Source organism: Panthera onca, chromosome C1 (genome assembly GCF_046562875.1).
Source record: "Panthera onca isolate mPanOnc1 chromosome C1, mPanOnc1 haplotype 2, whole genome shotgun sequence".
NCBI lineage: Eukaryota > Metazoa > Chordata > Mammalia > Carnivora > Felidae > Panthera > Panthera onca.
The window spans coordinates 177890415-177915564 of NC_138346.1; the positions used below are offsets into that span (position 1 = coordinate 177890415).

The 25150-nt window shown below is 40.5% G+C and overlaps 1 protein-coding gene across 3 annotated transcripts in view; it reads right to left on the bottom strand.

The window, feature by feature from the left end:
* Positions 1 to 25150, bottom strand: part of TCEANC2 (transcription elongation factor A N-terminal and central domain containing 2) — a 69967-nt gene that overhangs the window by 36488 nt on the left and 8329 nt on the right. For 2 of the 3 annotated variants that reach the window (XR_014138107.1, XM_078451889.2), the window contains exons 3-4: positions 22520 to 22661; positions 7265 to 7458 (exon numbers count right to left, since the gene is read on the bottom strand). Coding sequence is in view for 2 of the 3 variants with exons in the window: in XM_078451889.2 (XP_078308015.2) it covers positions 7265 to 7458; positions 22520 to 22661 (336 nt within the window). In the remaining variant the exon portion in view is untranslated. Of the gene's footprint in view, positions 1 to 1277; positions 1366 to 7264; positions 7459 to 22519; positions 22662 to 25150 lie in introns of all 3 variants that reach the window. The other variant, XM_060625910.3, reaches the window with a different exon arrangement.

Sequence of the window (25150 nt, forward strand, 5' to 3'; positions counted from 1 at the left end):
GAAAGAGAACAGGAATGGGTGCTGGGGCGCAGAGCTACAGCAAAGGGTCCCAAGCCAGGAGGGCAGCGCCTGGCTTTGGGAGAGAGTGATGTTTGACCCGAGACTTATCTGGTGAGGTAAAGTGGGCATTTGTTTTGTGAGAAATTCACAGAGCTACATACACATCTATCTTCTGTGCACTTTCCTATATATGTACTACAGTTCTATTTAAAAGAAAAGTTTAAGAAAAAATGTACTAAAAGTAAAAAAGGAACACCTGATATTCGATAAAACATCCTCACATAACAGAGAGACCGACAGAACAAAACGAATAGAGAAAGGAAGCTTGGGAGAAATAAGGACCAGGCAGAGAGCAGAACAGGACTGAGAGAAACAAAGAGAGAGACAAGGAGAATGACTGTCTAGGCCCAGACGTCTGCCTATGTGTAGCAGACAAAAGATGCTCAGGGAAGTTCGGGATCCTGATGACTATCTCCAAGGCCTGCATTGGAGTGAGTGGTATGGCAACATGGTTCTCCAGAATCCAGACTCCTTGAGCTTCTCGTAGCCTCCTGGGAGGGCACTGAACTAGTCCCCGGCCTGAGGCAGCCCTGGTACCAGACTACTTTAGGAGATGGCAAGGGTAGCTGCTGTTGGCCCACTGTTTGTCCAGCAACATTTGCCAGAGAGGCTGCTCACCTCAGTGTGAGGATGGTCAGTCACTGTTCAGAGATTCTCTTAACATAACAGACAAGAGGAAGTCTTCATTTTCCTTTTTTTTTGAGGAAAGTGGTTGTTGGGGGAGAAGGGTATATGTGCATTTGCAAAAAGAGGTCATGGCCATTCCATCAAACTGTAATATACATATAAAAAGAACTTTAAGAGTACCTTGAAATTCACATAACTGGATACAACCCATACTTCATTCAGCAAATAATTCCTGAGTCACTACTCTGAGTCCGGCCTGATTTGGGTATTAGAGACACAGAGCAGAAAAGACCTGACCCTGCCCTTCAGGAACTCCCAGTGGAAAAAGGAGATGGCATGTATACAGATAACCGTGGGGCAGTGGACTGTGTGCCATACCAGTGATGTGACAGACACAGGAAGCAAACACCTAACGATTCTCATGCATGCTTCTTGTTAAATGGAGGCCAATCACAAGGAGGAAAAATAGCAGTGATATTAAACTGTAAATCATAAGGGAAAAGAATTCATCACACACCCATGTGTACAAGTTCATTGCCCCAAGTGAAGAGTGTCTATCTTCTAACTGCCTTTGGATATTTCAAACCTACCCAAGTTGTTGAGTCCTCTCCAATGGGTCCTAACTTGGTGATTCAGGTTAAGTCCTTTGGGGTGAAAGGACCGGAGTCTCACTGAGACCTTGAGAAAAAGAGGTTTTGCCATGAGAAACATCCATGTGAATGGAAACGGGAACCAGAATGGGATATATCTGTATGAATGGGAACGGGAACAAGAAACTAGGGATTTATTTAGAGACCATACCCTTTCTCTTGTGTGTCTCAAGATCTGTCTGGTCTCTTTCTTACATGTTTTTGCTCCTCTCTATCTGCCTTACTACCAATTCTAACTGCTTTATTCTCTCCCCTGTTCTACACATCTCTGCCCACAGCTTCTGCTCCCTCGTAACTCTTCCAACACCCCTTCTGCTTCAACACTCCTACTGCCTGCTTTCTTGCCATTTCCTAGTTCACACTTCTCAGAGACAGAGAATCTGATTTGCCTTCCTTATCTATTTGTACCTGTAAGTTAACTGTGTGTCCAATCCTGGACAAACTGGCTGTAACTAGGGAAGATATAAAATGTGACCATCTAGAGCTGTCTTTCATCAAGGAGTCTGGACCCAGTGGGAAATGGTGCCATAATCAATTAGTGATGTTTGCCACATCCTTAAGCTCTTTAAAAGCAAGCTAAAGGAGGTCTTCTTCAGGTGTCTACCTCAAGTGTAGAACTTCCCACATTGGATTGTGACTATTTATTATCTATCTCCCTCAGAAGATGGTGAGCCCCTCTAGGGTTGTTACCATGTCGGAATTATTCCCGAATTCCTGATGCCCAGCATAGGTGCAGGCACAAAGCAAGTGCTCAGTAAGCATTTGTTAAATGAATATCCTTTTTCCCTGTGTATACTTCCATTCTTTCCTGCTCTTTCAATAATATCCTATGCATAAAAGATGAGATCTGAAATATAATGTTTCTATTTTAATATGTATTTTCTAGTTAGGAAAATCCTATCCCCTTCGACTGTCATCTCTTCCATAAAACCTTCCCAGATTCCCCCATCAGACTTCACTGTTCTGTCCTTTGTGTGTCTACACCACTTGCCAAACCGCTATTCCAGACATATTTTCATCCTGCCTTATATTTAGTCATTTGCAGGCTCTCAGCCAAGAAAGGATAAGCTTTCTTAGCCCAGGAAATGCGACTCATTTATGTTTATATTCTGTCCAGCACCAGCACCAATACTAAACATTTGTTGACTTGAATATCCACTGGGAGCAAACTTCGTGTGAGTTTTCCAATAGCTTGACTGGATTTGTACACATCTACCCACACTCCTTTTTGACCACTCGAATACATTTATGAGAGAGCTGGTCAAAGCCAGAGGTGCAGTCTGAGGCCATTAAACAAAGGAAAAACTAACAGTCCCATATGGGGACGTACCCCTGACCTGGATCTCATTAGCACCATCCGACAACCAACTGGGCCAACCGGCCAGTGTTTCATAACTCTTAATGATACGGGCTCACTTTGAGAATCAGGTTCATTTTTTTTTAATGACATAATAGGAAAATGATCACAGGCCATGAGGTAGGAAGGAGAGTGGATAATGAGGAAGGGGAAGTAAGAGAATGACACCACAGGGGACGTTCATATGAGGAAAGATCTAAAAGACAGGGAAGAACAAAGAAGATCCGGAAGGGAGAAGTAAAGGGGAATGGAGCATGGGTCTCAAAAGTGGAGTTTTTATTCATCTATCCCATTATTCCAAGAACAAGGAAACAATCCATAAATCTGGAAAGCGAGACCTGTGTAGAGTAATAAAGAGATGCGCCTTTTGGCTGTGTGTGTATATTCTTCATCTGTGGCTTTCACTACTAAAGGACATGACCCAAACAAATAACACGAGACCATTTTTTCTACAAAAATGTAATGAGTGAATTTGCAAGAACACATACTAGGATCAAATTGTAAAGGCTTTTTAGTCATTGGGCCAGTAACTTACCCAATGGTTTACTACTGGCTGATAAGAGTACATTTATGGAGATCTGATGTCTGATTTGAATGCACTCAACATTGGTTACTGTCAAAGACCAGATACTGGATTAGATGGTTCATTGATTCACCCTAATATGGAAATATTTCAGATGATGATAGGTGCTAGAAGTTAACCTTATATAAAAGTGCTTATATTTATATCTTCTGACATACCAAACTGATAAAAATACTATCAAATGCTGTTTATTATGCAAGGAAAACAGATTGATTTTTTTTGCCCAAGGAAGATGGTAAGATGCACATTTTTAATTTTAAAAATTTATTCTTTGGGAGCAAAACCATTCAGCTATGCTTAATCTGATATTTTTTCCAATTACATTGGGAAGCACTAACGAATGTATCACTTTTTTAACTTTGCTTTGTAACACTTGAGTGCTTACCACTTGATGTGCCATTTAAAGGATAATTAATGGATAAACTAAAAGGATAATTATTATGGAGTTTAATATAGCAGGCAAACTGCTCATTAATCCTTACAAGCATAGCTTCGTTATTATCATTTACTTAAAAAGATACCACAGGGAACTGGTATTTACCACCACATTAACTACATATTATATACCCACACTCTATGTTCCTGCAATAATTTTGGCTTATTTAAAAAATAAACTTTATGTAAAATATTAAATAGCAAACCTTGTTGGCTAATCGATACTCTGGAAAATTAGACTTACAGTCTTCGTATTTTTTTCTTCTTTCAAGGGTTTAATAGTCATATTAAAACTTCGTTTAGAAGAACTTAAGCAAACTTACAGCATATTAATTCACTAAACTATCAAATAGACATTAAAAATTATAAACATGAAAAAATAAAGATATATAGAAAAGGATATATAAAATGACACTGATATTGATCAAGGTTAAAAGTAAAATGCAAATGTAAATAATCGTCAGTTTTCGGCGGTTATTTAAATAATCAATAAAAGCATCATATGGAACATTTAGCATATGATTGGCTCTTAATAAATATCGTATAATCATTAACTTGCCCAATATTCATTTAAAGAGCTATAATAATTTACCAAACAGGAAATGCACCAAAATGTCAATAAGATTATGTCTGATGGTAGTCCAATGGTGATTTTATTTTTCCTTTCTGCATTTTCTCATTTTCTATCATAAGTTTGTATTAAAAAGCCCAAAACTCTATTTTTAAAAAGTAACATACCACAAGTCCATTTACCTTTCTTTTGTAGATGTATAATTAAGATAGAAAGGTTAAAATATTTTCTCAGAGAATGCAGACCTAGCGTTTAAATCAGACTTTTGAAATTGTTTCTTTTGTTAATAATATTAAATTATTCTTATTTATTTTTGAGAGAGTGTGAGTGCGCACACATGCCAGCAGGAGAAGGGCAGAAAGGGGGAGAGGGAGAGGGATAAGGGGAGAGGGGGAGAGAGAGAGAGAGAGAGAGAGAGAAAGAGAGAGAGAGAGAGAGTCGCAAGTAGGCAGAGCCCAATGCAGGGCTCAATGCCGTGACCGTGAGATCATGACCCAAGCCTAAATCCAGAGCTGGATGCTCAATGGACTGAGCCACCCAGGTGCCTCTCAAATTATTCTTTAAGTATATTTTAATAGGGATATCTTAAGAATAGGAAAAAATATGGATGTTATATCTGATTTTTCGAACATATTAATTGATCTATAAGATTTGTTTTTGATGATTATGAGCAAAACTACCAGGTGTACCTCAAACTACTAACATTTGAACTGTCAGCTATGGAAACAATAGAGATTATGTCTTGCCAATTGATTATATGCCTTGGAACTAAAGGTATGAGTGCTGACATTTTAAAAAAGGGGGAGCAGTGTCTTTTCAATAGACTGATAGTCCATAGCAGAGTCCATACCAGAATTTTTGCTTCAGTGGGAAGGGGAAGAATTTTAAGTAGGAAGGAACCAATACTTGTTAAGTGACTTCTAATCATCACATACTATATATACTATTCCTTTGTGTAAGTGTTTCATTTCATCTTTCCAATAATTATAGGTGATAGGAATTATAATACTCATTTTACAGATAAAAAAGTCAAGTCTCAGAAGCATTAAGGGATTTGCCTAAGTGACACAACCAGTTCCTAATAGAGCCAGGGTTTTAATCCAGGTCTTGCTAGTCTTTCTGCAATACTATCTCCCAGAATGTTTACAAATTCAGAATCCTTAAAGAAAGCCCAGGTAGGGTTGGGGGGTGGGGATGAGGGGAAAGTGGGTGATGGGCACTGAGGAGGGCATCTGTTGGGATGAGCACCGGGTGGTTTGTTTGTTTTTTTTTAATATGAAATTTATTGTCAAATTGGTTTCCATACAACACCCAGTGCTCATCCCAAAAGGTGCCCTCCTCAATGCCCATCACCCACCCGCCCCACCCTCCCACTCCCCATCAACCCTCAGTTTATTCTCAGTTTTTAAGAGTCTCTTATAGTTTGGCTCCCTCCCTAACTTTTTTTTTTCCTTCCCCTCTCCCACGGTCTTCTGTTAAGTTTCTCAGGATCCACGTAAGAGTGAAAACGTAAGGTATCTGTCTTTCTCTGTATGACATATTTCACTTAGCATAACACTCTCCTGTTCCATCCACGTTGCTACAAAAGGCCATATTTCACTCTTGGTCATTGCCAAGTAGTATTCCATTGTATATATAAACCACAACTTCTTTTTTTTTTTTTTTTTTTTTTTTTTTTTTTAATATATGAAATTTACTGTCAAATTGGTTTCCATACAACACCCAGTGCTCATCCCAAAAGGTGCCCTCCTCAATACCCATCACCCACCCTGCCCTCCCTCCCACCCCCCATCAACCCTCAGTTTGTTCTCAGTTTTTAACAGTCTCTAATGCTTTGGCTCTCTCCCACTCTAACCTCTTTTTTTTTTTTTTTTTTTTTTTCCTTCCCCTCCCCCATGGGTTTCTGTTATGTTTCTCAGGATCCACATAAGAGTGAAACCATATGGTATCTGTCTTTCTCTGTATGGCTTATTTCACTTAGCATCACACTCTCCAGTTCCATCCATGTTGCTACAAAAGGCCATATTTCATTTTTTCTCATTGCCACGTAGTATTCCATTGTGTATATAAACCACAATTTCTTTATCCATTCATCAGTTGATGGACATTTAGGCTCTTTCCATAATTTGGCTATTGTTGAAAGTGCTGCTATAAACATTGGGGTACAAGTGCCCCTATGCATCAGCATTCCTGTATCCCTTGGATAAATTCCTAGAAGTGCTACTGCTGGGTCATAGGGTAGATCTATTTTTAATTTTTTGAGGAACCTCCACACTGTTTTCCAGAGTGGCTGCACCAGTTTGCATTCCCACCAACAGTGCAAGAGGGTTCCCGTTTCTCCACATCCTCACCAGCATCTATAGTCTCCTGATTTGTTCATTTTAGCCACTCTGACTGGTGTGAGGTGATATCTCAGTGTGGTTTTGATTTGTATTTCCCTGATGAGGAGTGACGTTGAGCATCTTTTCATGTGCCTGTTGGCCATCTGGATGTCTTCTTTAGAGAAGTGTCTATTCATGTTTTCTGCCCATTTCTTCACTGGATTATTTGTTTTTCGGGTGTGGAGTTTGGGGAGTTCTTTATAGATTTTGGATACTAGCCCTTTGTCTGACATGTCATTTGCAAATATCTTTTCCCATTCCGTCGGTTGCCTTTTAGTTTTGTTCAGTGTTTCCTTTGCAATGCAGAAGCTTTTTATCTTCATGAGGTCCCACTAGTTCATTTTTGCTTTTAATTCCCTTGCCTTTGGAAATGTGTCAAGTAAGAAATTGCTGCGGCTGAGGTCAGAGAGGTTTTTGAGCACTGGGTGTTGTATGGAAACCAATCAGACAATAAATTATATTTAATAAAAAAAAAAAGAAAGAAAGAAAGCAAGCAAGCCTAGGTAGAATAAAGCCAAAGCACTAAGATTATGAAAGATCATTACGAAAATGTGAGGCTCGTTTACCTAAGAGAATCACATTCCAACCAGGAGACATTACCTCTAACTCCAAGGCTTCTGAGAGTAACTTCTGGGCATTTTTCCTGAATGTCTCAGTTTTGGGGTCACTTCGCACTTCAATAGAAGGTCTATCTAAGTGTTTTTCAATGAAAGTTCTCCACTCAGTGTAAACTTCTCCAGCAAGACAAGCCACTTCTGAATCTGAGTGCTGACGCATCTTATTCACAGTGTGACCTGAAACAAGAGAGGAGAAACCAAAGGAAAGGTTGTTCTGTTTTCTACTGAAAACTACAGGACCAGAGGGACTGATGTGTGACATGCAGAAAGTCATTCACATACCTAAGGATGTAAAGCCTCTTGTGCAAAGGAAGACCCATTTCTCAAAGGCTGAGATAACCAGATAATCATGGCAGGAGAATCACTAGACTTGCCAATGCAATAGGTCATAAAATAGAAGCATGATCAATAGATACTTAAAATGGAACAATTAAAGTACCAACTCCTTAATTCAAAAATTGCAATAAAAGAAAATGAATTAAGCATTTGTCTTGTCTTTTTGGTACATATTATATTTCAGAACAACCAAATAGCCCTAGTTATTGAGGAAATGTTCTTTATTCAACTAAGAAGTGTGAAAAGATTGACAGAATTTTTAAAAATTTCATAGCCCATGATGAAATAATTCATTCAGGTGACAAGCATCAGTGGATGAACTCATTCGATGAAAGGCTGACGGGGAAATTTATAATGGAGGGAGGAGCTGTCAATGCCTGAACCACTAATCAATCTTAGTGCCCCGAAGAGTGCGGCTATCGGACAGAGGTAGCACTTCACAGCCCTACCTATGAGTAGTCCTGCACCCTCCTCCCAAAGAAAAGAGGAACCAGAATCCAACTAGTTATTCAAAGCTAACCTCTGGCTAATAGAAAATATGAGAGGCAGCAGAATAAGTTAAATTATAGTAGGAGGAAAAAGACACATCCTGAATGTGGGACATTCTACAGGACCACAGACCTGATTTCCTCAATAGTCAATGGCATTTTTATTTTGTGTTATAATTAAGTTTTTATTTGAGTGTAGTTGACACACAATGTTACATTAGTTTCAGGTGTACAACATAGAGATTCCACAAGTTTATACCTTATGCTATGCTCACCATACAATGCTATGACAGTCCCATTGACTATATTCCTTCTGCTATGTTTTTCATTCCTGTAACATAGTCATTCCATAACAGGAAGCCTGTATCTCCCACTTCCCTTCACCCATTTTGCCCATCCTCTACTCCCCCCCTCCCCTGGTAGCCATCGGTTTATACTCTGTGTTTACAGGTCTGATTCTGGTTTTTGTTTGTTTTTTATTAAATATTTTATTTGTTAAGTAATCTCCACACCCAATGTGGGGCTCGAACTCATGATCCTGCAATCAAGAGTCACATGCCCCGAAGACTGAGCCAGCCAGGTGCTCCTGCTTATTCATTTGTTGATTTTTTTTTTTTTTTAAAGGGAGTAACGTTATGGACTGCTATAGATTAAGAGTCTTTTGAGCTCAAACTACCAAATGCAATGTGTGATTCCAATCCCGACTGCAACAAATCAACCAACTATTAAAAGAGATTTTGAGATATACAAGGAATATGAATATACACTAGATATTAAATTATACCAAGAAATTATTATTTGTTAGGAATGATAATGGCACTGTGGTTATGTAAGAAAATATCTGTATCTGGGGTGCTTGGGTGGCTCAGTCAGTTAAGCTTTCGACTCTTGATTTTGGCTCAGGTCATGATCTCATGGTTTGTGAGTTCAAGTCCCACACTGGGCTCTGTGCTAACGGCACAGAGCCTACTAGGGATTCTTTCTTCCTCTCTCTTTCTCTGCCCCTCTCCCCTGCTTGCTCTTTCTCTCTCTCAAAATAAATTTTAAAAAAATTAAAAAAAGAAAATTTGTATCCGAAAAATATAGGAAATTTTCAGAGATGCGTACTGAAGTCTGTAGAGCTGAAATAATAAGAGGTCTGGGATTCTGCTTTAAAATACTTCAGCAACAGCACAAAAACACGAAAAAAGGAAAGATGAAGTAAGTGGGACCATATCTTTAAAAAAAAATTTTTTTTAATTTGTTTATTTTGAGAGAGACAGAGACAGTGCAAGTGGGGGAGGGGCAGAGAGAGAGAGGGAGAGGGAGAATCCCAAGCAGGCTCCACGCTGCCAGCAGAACTGCCCAAGGCGGGGCTCAAACTCACAAAACCATGAGCTCATGACCTGAGCCAAAACCAAGAGTTGGACACTTAACTGACTGAGCCACCCAGGTGCCCCAGGACCAAATCCTAACAGTTACTGAATCTGGGCGAAGGGCATATGGGGGTGTGTTCTATGATTTTCTTTATTTTTATGTATGTTTGAGATGTGCATAATAAAAATGGAAAAAGAGGGAAAGGATCAAAAATATATCAATATGCAAAAGTACTCAAAAATAATTACACAGAAAAGCAAAGAAATCAACTAAACACTTAGATTTAAAAACTTAAAAAGTAGGGGCACCTGGGTGGCTCAGTTGGTTGGGCGACTGACTTCGGCTCAGGTCATGATCTCACAGATCGTGAGTTCAAGCACCGCGTCGAGCTCTGTGCTGACAGCTCAGAGCCTGGAGCCTACTTCAGATTCTGTGTCTCCCCCTCTCTCTACCCCTCCCCTGCTCACACTCTGTGTCTCTCTGTCTCTCAATAATAAATAAACATTAAAAAAAATTGTTTTTAATAAAAAATAAAAACAAAAAGTAGAGGGGCACCTGAGTGGCTTGGTTGATTGAGCACCCAACTTCAACTCAGGTCACGATCTCATGGTTTCATGGGTTCAAGCTCTGTGTCAGGCTCTGTGTGCTGCTTGGGATTCTCTCTCTCTCTCTCTCTCTCTCTCTCTCTCTCTCTGCCCCTCCCCCATTCACACTCACTCTCGAAATAAATAAATGATAAAAAAAAATTTTAAACACTTAAAAAGTAGACAAATATTAGCTATATTTAAAAAAATCAATTGCTTTCTTACATCTGCAATAGCTAGTCTGAATACATTAGGGAGAGATTCTGCTTAAATAAGTAAAACCATAAACCACTTAGCAAAAGATTAACAAGAGTGGGGTACCCTGTCTTCGGGCATGTCATCTCTGATTCCAACAGCCCCAACTGGCTTCTCTGCCTAAGTTTCAAACCCCTTAATGGCATCTCCACACTGCAGCCAGAGTGGCCTTTTTAAAACCTAACTATTCTTTCTTTCTTTTATGTGTATTTATTTAATTTTGAGAGAGAGAGGGAGAGAGAGAGGGAGCGAGCAGGCAAGGGGCACAGAGAATCCCAGGCAGGTTCAGCAGAGCCCGATGTGGGGCTCGAACTCATGAATTCATGATCATGATCTGAGCTGAAATCAAGAGTTGGACGTTTAGCCAACTAAGCCACCCAGGCACCCCAAAACTTAACTGTTTTCTGTTTTCAGGATATTTTTTCTAAAACATAAATCTGACCATTTCACTCCTCCACTTACAGCTTTCAATCCTGTATCCAAACTCATATCTTGTCACACAAGTCCTTTCACAATCTGTCTCCTCCCACCTACTTTCCAATGAACATTCAGTCTGCCTGGAATACTCATGCTTCCCTCTATCTGGTTAACTTCCCTTCTGCCTTTAAGACTCAGTTTAGGAGTCCCCTACTCCAGGAAGTCTTCCTAACACCCCCCAGTCTTGGTTGGTGCCTCTCCTCCCCTGTGCTTCCTTAGCACCTTGTGCTTCTGTTCACAATAATTGTCACAGTAAGTTGTAATCATCTGATCGGCTATCTCTCTTGCCCACCAAAGACAGCTTCAGGGCAAGAGCTGTGACATGTCCATCTTTGTCTCTCCAGCAGACAACACAGTGGCAGAAGGTAGGGGTTGGCAGAGTGGGTGTCCAGTAAATGTTGGTGGAATGAAACACCCATATAAAGAATGTATTTTTACTAAAATACATGAGAAAATGTGAACGAAAGGGGAAAATGTACAACGTTGTAAAATAGAAAGATTAGCACAAAGAGAAACAAGTAAGACACAGTCCTTGGAATTTAACCTACACTCACTCTGCCAAAGTGTACAAAGATGATACATGTGCAAAAATACCCTTATAGGTACTGTGATAGTGAAAAGCTAGAAACAATGAGAAGTTCATCATTCAGGGTCCAATTTGTTAAATAAATTATAGTCCACTTGAACAACGAATACTTTGCAGCCATTAAAGACTGGAATAGCTCTACATGTAGTAACATGGAAAGATGATTACTTTACTCAGGTTCTCAGAAGAGCACGCACAGCATGAGCCAATATTTACTTTCACAATTATATTTGTGTATACATATAAGCACACATATTTGTTTATATGCAGGGACAAAGTCTAAAGAATTTATAATGAAATTATTAACTGGGGTCTCCTCTGAGTCGTACGACTGAATGCATCTGTGCAGTTCAGCTCAGTCTCATGGGTTGGCTCAGCCTGTAAGCAATCCTAACGGCATGGTTGTGTTGTACTAGAGGTGCATTCCGGTTTCTTCGGAACACAGATCCTTCTCTTCATGTGTCCCCCTTCTTATCCCTTTCTCTCTCCAAGAAAGACACTGTTGATCAGGCTTTACATGTGAGCAATGAAGATGCCGAAGTCCCTCAAACAGCGTCCCTCTGCTTGTCAAATCCAATGGACCTTCTCCATCCTGATGTAACTTGATGCCTCTGTGGCCTCTGATATTGTTTTCTGTCTTCTGAAATATTCTCTTCCACCACCTTTTGAGACACCACCTGTTACTGTTCTTTCTCTCTCTTCTGCTGGCTGCATATGCCTTACCCAAACTTTAATTATCAGTGAACCCAAGCTGGGGCGTTGTCCTTGGTCTCTTCTCTTCTTTCTCCACCTGCTCTCCCTGAGGAATCTTACCCACTCCTGTGGTCCAACTACCATCTGCAAGCAGATGACTCCCAAGTATTAGCCCAAAGGCTCCCACTGACACCAGTCTCCTACTGGACACCTCCACTTGTTTATTTTGCAAGTACCTCTAACTCAACATTTCTAAATGGAGAATGGAACTATTATCCCCCCTCAGTGTCCTGTACTTGTCCCTCCTGTACTTGTCATACAACAGCACCACCACTCACCCATCATTTCGGGCTCCTTAACATTTTTTGTATCTTTCCCTTTTCTTCCTCACCGCTACCTTAATCCAGGTCCTCATCACCCCTCCACAGGTCTACTGCAAAAATGTACTAACCAATCTCTGTCCCCGGTTTGGTCTTCTCCAACTCAATCTCATTACTGAAGTCAAAATAACCTTTTACAAACACAATGTGATCTCATTACTCCCTTACCAAAAGTCCTTAAATGGCTCTCCTCACTGCTCTCAAATTAATTCCTAAGTATAACATCCAAGCTCTCGATGACTTGGAACTTCCCCGGCCTTACCTCTCACCTTTTTGCCCTCTTTCCTCCCTCCCAGCCCTCCTACCCCTTTGCCTCCATGAGCTAAGTTCTGGCTAAGGAGAGCAACTTGCATGTCCTTGTTTTGGATCAGGCTGTCTGGCCTTCTTACATTTCTGTGCCTTAGCTCACACTGTTCCCTCTGTCTACAAGGTTTAAATACCCACCTTCCCCTCTAAACTGTAAACATCTTGAGGGCAGGACCCCATACGTCACTCCAAGTTATATTGCCAGCTCTTGGCATAGTGACTAGCACAATAAGTGTTTGCTGAACTGAATCAAACAGTTAAATAAAAACCACTTACATTTGGCTTTCAAATTGCTTTTGTACTAACATTTGAATATGGATGCAGTTGATTGGGAAAATCACACAACTGCAAACAAAATAATGGAACTATACTATAAAGAATGGAATCCAAAGGCGCTGGGAAAATGAAAAGTTTCTAATTCTTACTCATTGTTAAGAATTCTTCCTACTCCAGATTGTATATGAATTATCCTCATTATGTAGTTATTTCATTTTTATAACTGAACAATGAAGTAAAAACTATTCTATCTCCTTTTCCAAATGAGAAAAGGAAGCTCAGCAAAGTAACTTGCCCAAGGCCTCACAACCAGTAAGTGTATGAGCCAGGATGTGAACACACACAGCCTGACTCCAGAGCCTGCACACTTAGCCGCTTATACCCTGTACTTCTATGTATTAGGGACTGGCACATGGGGAGTGTTTGATATAATGTAGTTCACCTTCTGGATATTCCCAAATCAGAAGAGCACAGGTCTTAAGAGGTGGCCAAAGGGCAAAAGGCTTCGACTCTCAGGCCAGGCCAGTGGGGTCACTGCTTCTGGCCTGTAGGAGGCAGTATACCTCACAGATGCCCCATAGGAACCCCACCCAGACTGGTCAGGAGGTACTGCCAACACCAGCCAAGCCCTTCCGGGAAGGGTAGCACTTTAAGGGAGCCCAGGAAGATCCAAGATTTGTCACCAAGAGGGTGACAGCAGGAAAGGCAGTCGGTCCGGGGCAGGAAAAGAGAAGAGAGGGGGTCTAGGAAATCTTCTAGGACAAAAAAAAAAAAAAAAAAAAAAAAGACAAAATAACAAATTTTAGATCATAAAGGGAATTTCATGGTAACAATGATGACAGTTAGTCACTGTGCTAAATGCTTTACCTACCTTAACTCACTTAAGCGTTGGAACAACACTATGAGGTAGGTGCTGTTAGGATTCACCATTTTACAGGTAAAGAAACTAAGGAACTGGAAATTAAGTGACTTGTGGGACACCACAAGTAAGAAGCAGGACCAGGTTTCAAATGTAGGCAAAGTGGCTCCAGAGCTCACGCTTTAATCCTATACTCTTGTCTCTGGTAATGATACAGTCCTACCTCCTGACTGAGATGAAAAAATATGAGGCTCTGTGACCTTACCCCAAGGTCACAAGTTGGTCAGTAGCTACATCAAGGAAGTTTATGATCTGCAAAATCATTATGTGCTCCATGAAGTTTATGTTTTAAAGCAAGCAGTGCCCCTGGCTGGTCTTATGATCTAAGTCCAGTCCCCTAGGTTTAAGGGTAGGGGGTTTCTGCATCCCAACACATTGTTAAGACGAATTCCCTGCAGGAAGCAGTCTTTTTGCTCATTTGGTAAACATTACCGAATACAAAGTATATACCAGGTCTTGTGCTAGACCCTGGGATAGAATGCTGAATAAGACAATCCTGTACTCAAGGAGCTCTAGGTAGGTCTAAGCCTAGGAGAAGACACCTAAACAAAACAAAATACGGAAGTATTACAGGCAGTTCCAGGGTCCTAAGACAGTATTGAAGGGGAAACCCAGGGGGGTCAAAAGGACAGAGGAGTCAATTCAGCTGGCAAAGGGGAACACCATGAAAAGAAGTAATTCTCGTCTTGAGTCTCGACAATGACTCAAGAAGACAGGACTCACATGAGAAGTACAGTGAACGAGAACATAGAACCTGAAATAGCATGGCATAATTTAAGGGCTGTGGTAAGAAAAATAATGATTCCCAAGGATATCCATGCCCTAATCCTCAGAACCTGTGAATATATTACCTCACATGGAAAATGGGACTTTGATGAGATTAATGTTAAGGACCCTGAGATGAGGAGATTAGCCTTAATTATCTAAGTGGGCCCAATATACTCACATGGGTCTTTAAAAGTAGAAGAGACAGAAGGCTTATGTTGGGGAGGTAAGTGTAAGAATTTGACCCACAACTGCCAGCTCTACAGATGAAGGAAGGGAACCATGAGCCACAGAATGCAGGTGCTTCTAGAAAGTAGAAAAGGCAAGGAAACAGATTCTCCCCTAGAATATCCAGGAAGGAAGACAGCCTTGTCAACACCTTGATTTTACCCAATGAGACCTGTCCTGAACTTCTGACCTATAAAACTATAAGATAATAAATAAATCTGTGTTTCAAGGTTTTCAACCACTAATTTTGTGGCACTTTGTCATGGCACCATTTAATGGAAAATGAATACAGGAATCTATAAGTACTTCAAGATTGCTGAAGCAGTGACAATCTATGGGACAAATCGAAAAGAAAAGGTCATTTGGAAGGTCTTTACCACTAACTTATTCCATAACCTTTATCAAGTTAAATCGCACACCCATTCATTGACCCACTCACTAACTCACTTATTCATCCAACAAACATTTTTAGCTTCACATAGAAGACTGTTTCATCTGGGTCTCAAGTGAAGGAAAAGTAAGAGTTCACCAGGGACAAAGGTGCGTCTTTAGGTTTCAAGAGGTGGCATGACATGGCGTAAGTACATCAGAGCTTTGTCACTTATTATTTGGTTTTCTGACCTAGGGCAAGTTCCTTCAAACTCTCTAAGCTTCAGTTTCCCATTTGTAAAACGGAGAAAATCATAACGTTTCCCTCACACACTTGTTAAGTGGATCAAATGAGATCATAGATCGGAAAGTACTTTGGAAGTACAGGGTTTTTTGCTGTTGTTAACCAGTCGTGAATGAAAGTAAGACGTCTCTGAAATCAGATCAATAGGACTGACATAAAACTTTCCCCAGAATATTCGTGTATACAATATGAAAAAAGGGGAGCATGCTTGCTCACTCCACGGCCTTACGAGACATTTACCCAGTACTCCTTGCCCACTTATTTCCTCTATAATAAAGGTATCCAGTCACAGAGCCCTTAATTAAGTGCTAGGTCCAAAGGCTTTTGTCCAGCCAGCCCTCGACTTCCCAGACCACTTGAGAATAGTGAGGGCACACATTTCTCCTGCCTCTTAACACACTCTCCTCCTGGGCCTGCACATCACTGTACTGCCCTGGCTCTCTCCCTCCTCCTTCTTAATTACACCTCTACCTCTTCACTGGTTCCTCTTCCTCCTCCCGCTTCCCCTCCACAGACATTCGCTCAGGTTCAATCCTTCACCCCTTTAATCTGTTCTTTTACTCAGAGAATTCATCCACTTAGGTGACTTTAAGCAAATATTTCCAGGCAGATGAACTTCCAAACATGTATTTTTAGTCTTAAATCTCTCATCTGCACTTCAATCCCACATCTCCGATTGCCTGTTGGACATTTCTACCTAAGAGAGTTTACGTCAGAGCAAAATCCAAGAGATGCTGACTAAAATGGGAATACAAGGAGAAAACTCTCAACTGGGGTACATAAGAAATGGCACTAAATTCTGACTTAAAAGAGGTGAGTTTGAGCAGATGGCAGAACCCATAGAAATGCTCCAATAAAATAAAGGCACATATGGCTGGGGTCCAGGGCACAATGACAGTCTGTCTGCTAACCAGGAAAGAATGCTGCCCCAAGAGACCTGGGTTCTCATTACATTGCTAGTGCTAACCTCACTAAGTGGCCCTGGATAAGTCACTTCATCTTCCTGGGTCTTAGTTTCCTTCTTTACAAATTCAAGTAGCTAAATGGATTTAAAAGTGTTACAACATTGACATTTATAGAATTCAGAAATAGATAACAAAAATTAAAAGATCTCAACAGTAAACAAAGAATACAATTCACAAAGAAAAGAAGAGAGTGCCTATAAACACAGAAAACAATTCAGTCTATGCAGCAAATGAAAAACAAGATGCTATTTTTACCCATTAAATTAGTAAGATTTTAAGAAAATGGCAGGAATATAAACTGGAACATTTCTAAAAGTCTAAGATTCAAAAATGAATCAGGCTAGGAGATATATATGCCCAAGAATTACCTGAAATAAGGCCTCAGTTAAGCTGAAGTGGACAAGCTCTTTGGGTAGGTACTCTAAAGTCCCTTCTGTTTGGGGAAAGGGACAAGGACTGAAGAAAGAGAGAAGGGCAAGAAACAGGATATACAAAGCTAGAAAGAGCCATGGAGGGAATCCTTGACCCTGTGGTTTTCACTGATTTGATGAACGTATCCTGAGCTGCTGCTATATGCCACACTAATGCTTGAAAAGCACTGGTGAATAAAATAGCATGGTCCTGCAGGCACAGAGCCGCGATTTAGCAAATAAAAGACAAAGAAGCCAAAAAATGAGCTAATTATAAAGTCAGATAAGGCATATGAAAGAAATAAACATATAAAATAACAGACACAGAATGGGCAACAGGTTCAGTGCCATTTATGTCAACAGAAAAGAGAGTAATCAATGGTCTCAAGTTCACAGATCTGGGAAGATAAGAAATGAGACAAGAGTATTGGATCTGGGTAGAAAGAAATCACTCGTGTCCTGTGAGGAAAGAAGAGTGGTGTAGGAGAAGCCAGGATGGAAAGGGTTTAATGAAGGAATGGGAGGGGCGGGAATGGGAGTTGTGAATGCGTATCAATCATTTTTAAAGGAATTTGGCTATAAAAGAGAAACAGGTGCCTGGAAGACGCAGCAGACAGTTAAAGGGGAAGATCTGAGTGTGTCTGAGGGCAGATAGGATGAGCTGGAGGAGAGGGTAACAAAGCGAAAGGCATGTTGGCATTCTCATTCCCTATCACTTCCACAGTCAGTCCCTGCTAAGCCCAGTCCGTTCGCCCAGACCAGGTTGCCTCTATGAACCTGTCACTCCGCAGGCTGGCTTCTCTCCTGTTCCAAAAGTCAGAACTTTCTTCCATCCCACATTTCTTTTCTGATACTGCTGCCTCTCTTTTCTTTCAATACAAAATTTTTTAAAAGGGCCAGTTTCATTTCCTTACTTCTTCCTTACTCTTCCCGTTTCTGCTCCTAACCTTGCCTTTGAAGCTGTCTTCATCAAAACTGTTAATGACCTTACTTTGCAAAATCTAATAGATTTAGCTTATTTGGCCCTTTGACAACAATGGACATACTGACACTACCCCCCCCCGCCCCCCCCAGCAAATGCCCACTCCTTCCCACTGCATGACAGCATTCCCTCCTGTTTTCCTGGTCACACCTTCACAGTTTCCTTCTACAAGTCTCTTAAATACTGGTGTGCCTCAGGATTTTGGACTTGGCTCTTAGCTTTTCTTATATACTCTCCCCGGGCAAGCTTATTATTTCTGTTGCCTCGGTTTCTAGCTATATGCTGATGATGAATCTCAAGTGTATATTTATAGTCTCTCCTTAGCTTCAGCCTTGTACATCCAACATCTTGTTGGACATTTCCTCTTGGATGCCCCACAGTATATCAAATACAGTAAGTCTAAAATGGAACTTGTTATTCCCCCCATCTCTATGGTAATAAGTGGTACTGCCATCCACCAATTTGCCCATATGAGAAGTCTGGGCTTCAACCTTCATTCCTTTATCTTCATTCCCAACATCCAATCAATGTCTACATCCTTCGGATTTTAATCTCTTGATTCCAACCACACTTCTCCATACCCACAATGACTATCCGATCCAGGTCACTCTCATTTCTCACCCAGACATTTCAATTGCATCTTAACTGGCCTCCCTGCCTCTAGGTTTGCTTTTCTCCAACACTCTTCTGGTAGACAGATTTCCCTAAAACGCAAATCTGAATATGTCACTCCTCCATTCAAAACACTTCGATGCAACCACTTTTTATCCTTAAGAACTCAGGCTTTACGATGGACTAAAGCTACCCTTGCACTGCAATACACTAGATAAATTCTGGACAAAAGTCACTTCATTCCCTCAAAAAAAGTAGACAGAGGCTAAAGAAGTAGGGTTATCCTAAGGGGTGATGTTAACAGCGATGTTACTAAAATACTTAGCTTTGGGCCCATGGTGAAGTGGGAGAGTTAACCGGTTAGTTGGACTCTGATACTGGGCTGGGATCTTTGCAAGGTGTGCTAAAGTACTCCAGGTAAGAAGTGGTCCTTGACTACTGGCAGAAAGAAAAAAAAAAAAAGTGAATCCCCTCTAGCGATAAGCTCCAACTTAACCCCACAGAATTTCCATGGATTAAAAGAAAAGAATGAGCTCACAATTAAACATCAACGAGCACATGGAAAGGCAAGCACCATAAGACTTAGAAGAAACAAAGATTTAAACCCCCAAGGACTATAAATATTAGAATAGTCAGATGAAGTATACAGAAGAACCATACATTAATATTTAAAGAAATCAAAGGCACTATCACAAGGATGTACAAACAATATTTAAAAGAGACAGATTGGGGGGAAATTTTATAAAAATGTAAAACAGTTTTTGAAACAAAAAACTCAGAGAATGGGTTCAACAGCTGATTAGAGTGAGCTGAAGAGAGAATTAATGACTTGGAAGATATATATCTGAAGAAATTTACTGGAATTCTATGGGATAAGGAGATAGGATTATGACAGACAAGCTAAGAGGTATGGAAAATAAAAGGTCTAAACATACTTCTAATTGTAGAATCCAAAAATGAAGGAATAATGAAAGAGAAGCACTTTGGGGGCGTCTGGGTGGCTTAGTTGGTTGAGCATCCAACTTCAGCTCAGGTCATCTCATGGTTCATGAGTTTGAGCCCCACACTGGGCTCTCTGTTGTTAACAGAGCCCACTTTAGATACTCTGTCCCCATTTCTCTCTGCCCCTCCCCTGCTTGCACTTTCTCTCTCTCAAAAGTAAACAAACGTTAAAAAAAAAAAAAAAGAAATACATATTGTGGTAGCCAATCTACTAATAGCCTCCAAAGATCCTTACCTCTTGGTGTTCATAACCTGTATGCAGTTGCCTCCCAAATTTTACCTGGGTTGGTCTCGGTGACAGAAGCGATACCTTGTCACTTCCAAGATTAGGTAATGAAACACGCTGTGGCATCCATCTTGGTTGTTCTCTCTTGGGTCTCTTGTTCTGGGTAAGTCAGCTGCCGTGTTATAAGCAGCCATAAGAAGAGGCCCATGTGATGAGGAACTGAGGCCTCCTACCAGCAGTTCAGTGAATGAGCCATCGTGAGATCCTCAAGCCCTGGTGAAACTTTCAGATGACTGCAGCCCCAGCCAACAGCTTGACTGCAACCTCTTAAAGGACCGTGAGCCAGAACCACCCAAATAAGCAGCTTCCAGATTCCTGACCCTCAGAAAAACTATGTGAGATAACAAAAGCTTCAGCTGCTAAATTTGGGGGTGATTTTTACACAGGGATAGACAACTAATACACACACTAAGACCAAACAGGCTTACAAAGAGCCTCTTCCATCTGGTCCAGACTGCCTCTCCAGTTTCATTTCTTGCCACACTTTCCCATTTATTACATTTCACACACACCAAACTTTTAGTTTCTGGAATGCATCATGTTCTCTCCCCCCTCCAGTCCTCTGTAAAGCTCACGTTACCCACTATCTAACACATTCTTCAACACCTTCTTCTCTACTCCCAATGCATATACTCCTTTGGCTAGCTTCTACCCATCATCAGAGCACTCATCACACTGTATGATAACTCTTATTAAACTGTCTGTCCTTCCATTAGACTGCAGGATCCAAAAAGGAGAGGACAATATCTGTCTCCTTTATTATTACGCCAGTGCAGTTCCTAGCACAAAGTAGTCAGTAAATATTTGTCCCTTTTAGTCCACAGGATATGGACAGGCAGGAGGCTAAAGGTAGAAGAATGGAGACATTTTCAGGCAATGATCCAAATGAATCTTCAGCCTAGCAACTGAAGTAACTACAAAGGAACCAAGAAACCCCTATATTCCATACAACCTCAGGTTTAGGGAGGGCTTAGGGTAAGGTCAGGAATCAAAAGTTGGATAATTTCCAGCTCCTCCTAAGTTAAGCCTCCTTGTTATGGTTTCATTATGATCCTTGAATTGAAATCTATGAACATCAGACACACCCATTCTTAAAAGCACACTTGCAATTGTACTCAAAGGACAAATAATTTTTTTTTACTTGATCTCTGTGCCCAATGTGGGGCTTGAACTCACAACCCTAAGATCAAGAGTCACCTGCTCTACTGACTGATCCAGCTAGGCACCCCATAAACAGAAATATATATTTTTAAATGATCATCTGGTCTGTGTTTGTGGGACAATTCCAGCCTATTCCGTTGATATTTATGATCTGGGCAGAAATGGCATTTGTGGTGTGTGCCTAAATATGAACATACACATACACATATGTACATATATACATGTCACAAAATATTAATCACTAGTACCCTCTACTGGTGGAAATACCTTATCGGCTCATATGAATGGTCTTATTGCCCTCTAGTGACCATGACTTATAAAGAGAAAATCCAGCAGCAGATGGGAGAATCTCCTTGGCTGTAATGATGGGGTTTTATGTTCTTTAAGCATCTAATTTTCTCAGATTCTGGTTTATATTACAGGGGTGCAACTCTCGAGACTCTTGGGGGGCCCTCTGGGGGATTCCACACAGCTCTTGCCAGCTGTTAGCGCCAGTCTGAAGCTGCTCTCTCTTTTGCTTCCCATGAACAAGAGGTCAAGGGGAGGCAGAGAAGGCATTGGTTGCACTGGCGAGGGCAAGAACAGCAGCTGTGAATGACTACCCTGGACTCCCTAGGGAGCTGGGAGCAGCTTGAGGAACACATGTTGGCCCTCCCTTACATATTATTCACAGTTGTGTACTGTACTAAAATGGCAATTCAACGTAGTCCCTGACTTACCTTTTAAACATCTCAATGCTGTAATAAAGGATGTAGCGGCAAATGTTGCCATCATTTTGTTTTTACAAACCACACTCTGCAAGTTATTTCTGCTCAAGACAGAAAAGCTAAGATTTAACTGTCAAGATTTAGCGGAAATGTCATCTCTTCTATGAAATCTTTTCTGAATTCCCCAGATGTAGGTGACTGCTCTGTCCTTTGTGCCAGCAGGTACCTTGTACAGAGTACAATGATATCCAGGATACTCTTTATACGTTTTTATTTATAACCTATAATATTTTCTGCTCCTCATTGCCTACACGCTTGTTTCTCCTACCAAACCTCAAGTTCCTTGAGGTGACAAACCATGTCTCATTCATTTCTACACACCTTGCGTCAAAAGCGCTCAAAATGTTATCCCTAGATCACTGCTGGTTACCAGTCTATGAGGTGAGTACAGAAACTGAAGTATGCATTAAGAAACTTTAATAGCAATTTGACGGAGTAATTCTGTATCCGTTGAATCTAAAAAAAAAAAAAAAGAAAGAAAAAAGAAGAAAGAAGAAGAAGAAGAAGTGTGGCTTGTATTTTGTATATTTTAATTTTATTTTTCTGGAAATTTTTATTATGTGTTATAGAAGTATTGGTCTGCAACCAATGGAGAATTTTTTAAACAATGGTCCTTCACCACGGACAGTCTGAGAGGCACTGATATGATAGATAACTTAATGTTTGAGGCAGGGAAGAGAGGAAGAAGAGACAAAATATAAGCACTTTTCATAAAATTCAGAAGAACATACCTATCCTTGTTGATTTTAACACTTCCCTGGAGGGTATTTTCTTCTTTAATTCTCGTAAAGCTTCAACTAGATTCTCTCTGGTCTGACCAGGAAGCTCCAACGTAGTTTTCCACCTTTTTATGTCTTCTATAACCACAACTCTCTGGGAAAAAGAAAAGTCATTTGGAAATGGAACATTTTCATTAGAAAAACATCTGCCTTCACCTGAGTTAATGGGGCTCCTATTGACATATGAATTATTGATTATGACCTGAACCAAAGCACAGTACGTGATGGCCCCAAATGATGGGTAATTGCTTAAAAGCAGGTCCCGCTTACTACAAATGAGGAAGAGAGTTACATCTATTAGGAAAAGTGCAAGTTTTAATCTCACCATGTCAGACACTGCTGGGTACTTAGCAGAGAGAGGCAATAAGGATGAGAAGAAAAGAAAAATGATACTAAGGTGAATCAACCTTATAGCACACTTAAGTGTCTTCATTCACAAGCAAGGATAGAAAGCAAAGAAGCCATAAAGGCATATTTATTTCAACAATAAAAAGCATACTTCAACAGCTCCCCACTTCCTAGATGATGAAAGTCAAACTCTCTTGTTTGAAAAGTTTTTAAAACTCTGAAACACATAATAAGGTACAGAGTAACTATTTATAACTGAAAAAAAGTTAACATTTTGCCATTTCCCATAAAATAACAAAACATTCTAAAGTTTGTCTCCTTACACCCTTCACTAAACTCATTTCTCTCCTGTTTCTAAGAGAAATCACCACCTTCAAGTTGATATGCATCTCTCCATTTGGTGTAAAATATGAACACTTAAGGAATCTGGGTGAAGGGGATGAGGAAGTTCCTTGTACTCTGTTGCAACTTTTTCGTAGTTCTGAAGTTATTTCAACTAAGAATTAAAAAAATTAAACTGAAAGACAAAATAATAAAGTTGCTTTCATAATTACAAAAAAATACTGTCTTGGATGGTTATTTCCCCGGGGAGGTAGGCCCAATTAGGGAAAGGAAGGGGGCACAGAGGGCTTCTGGGATTCTGGTAATGTTCTGTTTCTTGATCTGGATACTGGTGACACAGGTGTGTTCACTTCGTGAAAATCTGTCAAGATGCACATTCGTGATTTGTTCACTTTTCTATATACAGGTTATAGTTCAATAAAAAGCAACAACAAAATCTCAATTTCCTTCCCTGGCTGGGGTCTGCTTCCAACCTAGCAGCCCATGGTGGGAGAGGTCTGACTCCTCTCCCCATTTTGCTTCCCCTTCCCCCATCTGCTTGTTTGCTTTGGCCTCTGACCCTTCCAGGTTTGAAGCTGGGAAAAGGAGGAGAGGTAAGGGACAGGAAAAGCCTTCTCCTCTTTTGTGATACTACACTAGTCCGGTTTTAGTGTGCTCTCTAGACTTGGCAGATTCGGAAAGCAGACTCTTTTTTCTTTTGAGGTGTTTCTGTGGTTCCTCGGAGAGCCCCCATTGTTGAGACCTCACTTGCCATCCCTGTAGTGTTGGCAATGCCTCTTCTAGCCAGCCACGTCCAACTCCCCGCAAGCTCCCAGTTTTCGGCAAACCACTTTACACACGCTCTCTGTGGGGGTCCCACTGACCTTCCAATGATCCTTGTGAACTTAACCCCTTTAAATCAACTCCAGGCCAGCTCACATTTTTTCTGCTATATCCTCATCTTTGCCCTGAAGAATTCTAAGGGTTAACAGCCTTCCCATTCAGCCACTCTCTGTTTTTAGTCTTTCCCAGGCACAGATCTGGTCTCTGTGTCCACCAGATCCAGGTACAGAGGTCAAGTTCTCCAAGTGAAAATACCACAGCCCTCCCACTATATCCAAGGGAACTCTCTCTCCTCTCTTCTTTTAATTTCAACCTTCTTTATGCCCTAGAGTAGGTGATGGGTTCGGGATTCCGAAACTGGTCTTCATGTACCGCCTTCACAATTTCTGCATAGTCTAGAAACTCATCTGGGAACACTTTGCTTTGTTCTCAGCCTTGGGGTGCTTTAGCCAGAAGGGAGACAAGTTCTTTGTTATGATCTGCTACAATACAAAACAATACTGTCAGTGGTATATGGTATGCAAAATAAATAAATGAAGCCAGTTAAGGGGATATTTTCAATAGGAAGAAGATGTAAAGTATAAATATCATATCATTCTGCAAAAGGCTTTTTTTCACTCAATATATTTTCTCCATTCATTCATACTCATATACATAAACGCAGCTGATCCACTTAATAGTAATGGATAGTATTCCATTATTTTTACACACAAATGTCTTAGAATTTTAAAATCTATTCCCCTAATGGATATTTAGGGTCACCCCACCCAACATTTTTCCTGTTGTAAACATTGCTAGGATGAACTCCTGCCTGTGACATAGTCAACATCGTCTTCCATCCCTTGCCTTTTAACTCTTCTGGGTCATTATGCTTTAAATGGCCTATGGTTGCTTTATTTTGCCCCTATTCCCCATCCAATCTGAGAATCTCTATCTTTTAACAGGCATGGCTAAGCCACTTGCATTTATTATGATTACTGATATAACTGGATATACTTCCTCTTTGCTTCTTTTACTTTTCCTTTCTTATCTTTGTAACAGCTTGAGTTTTCTTTGATCTTTTCTTTACGG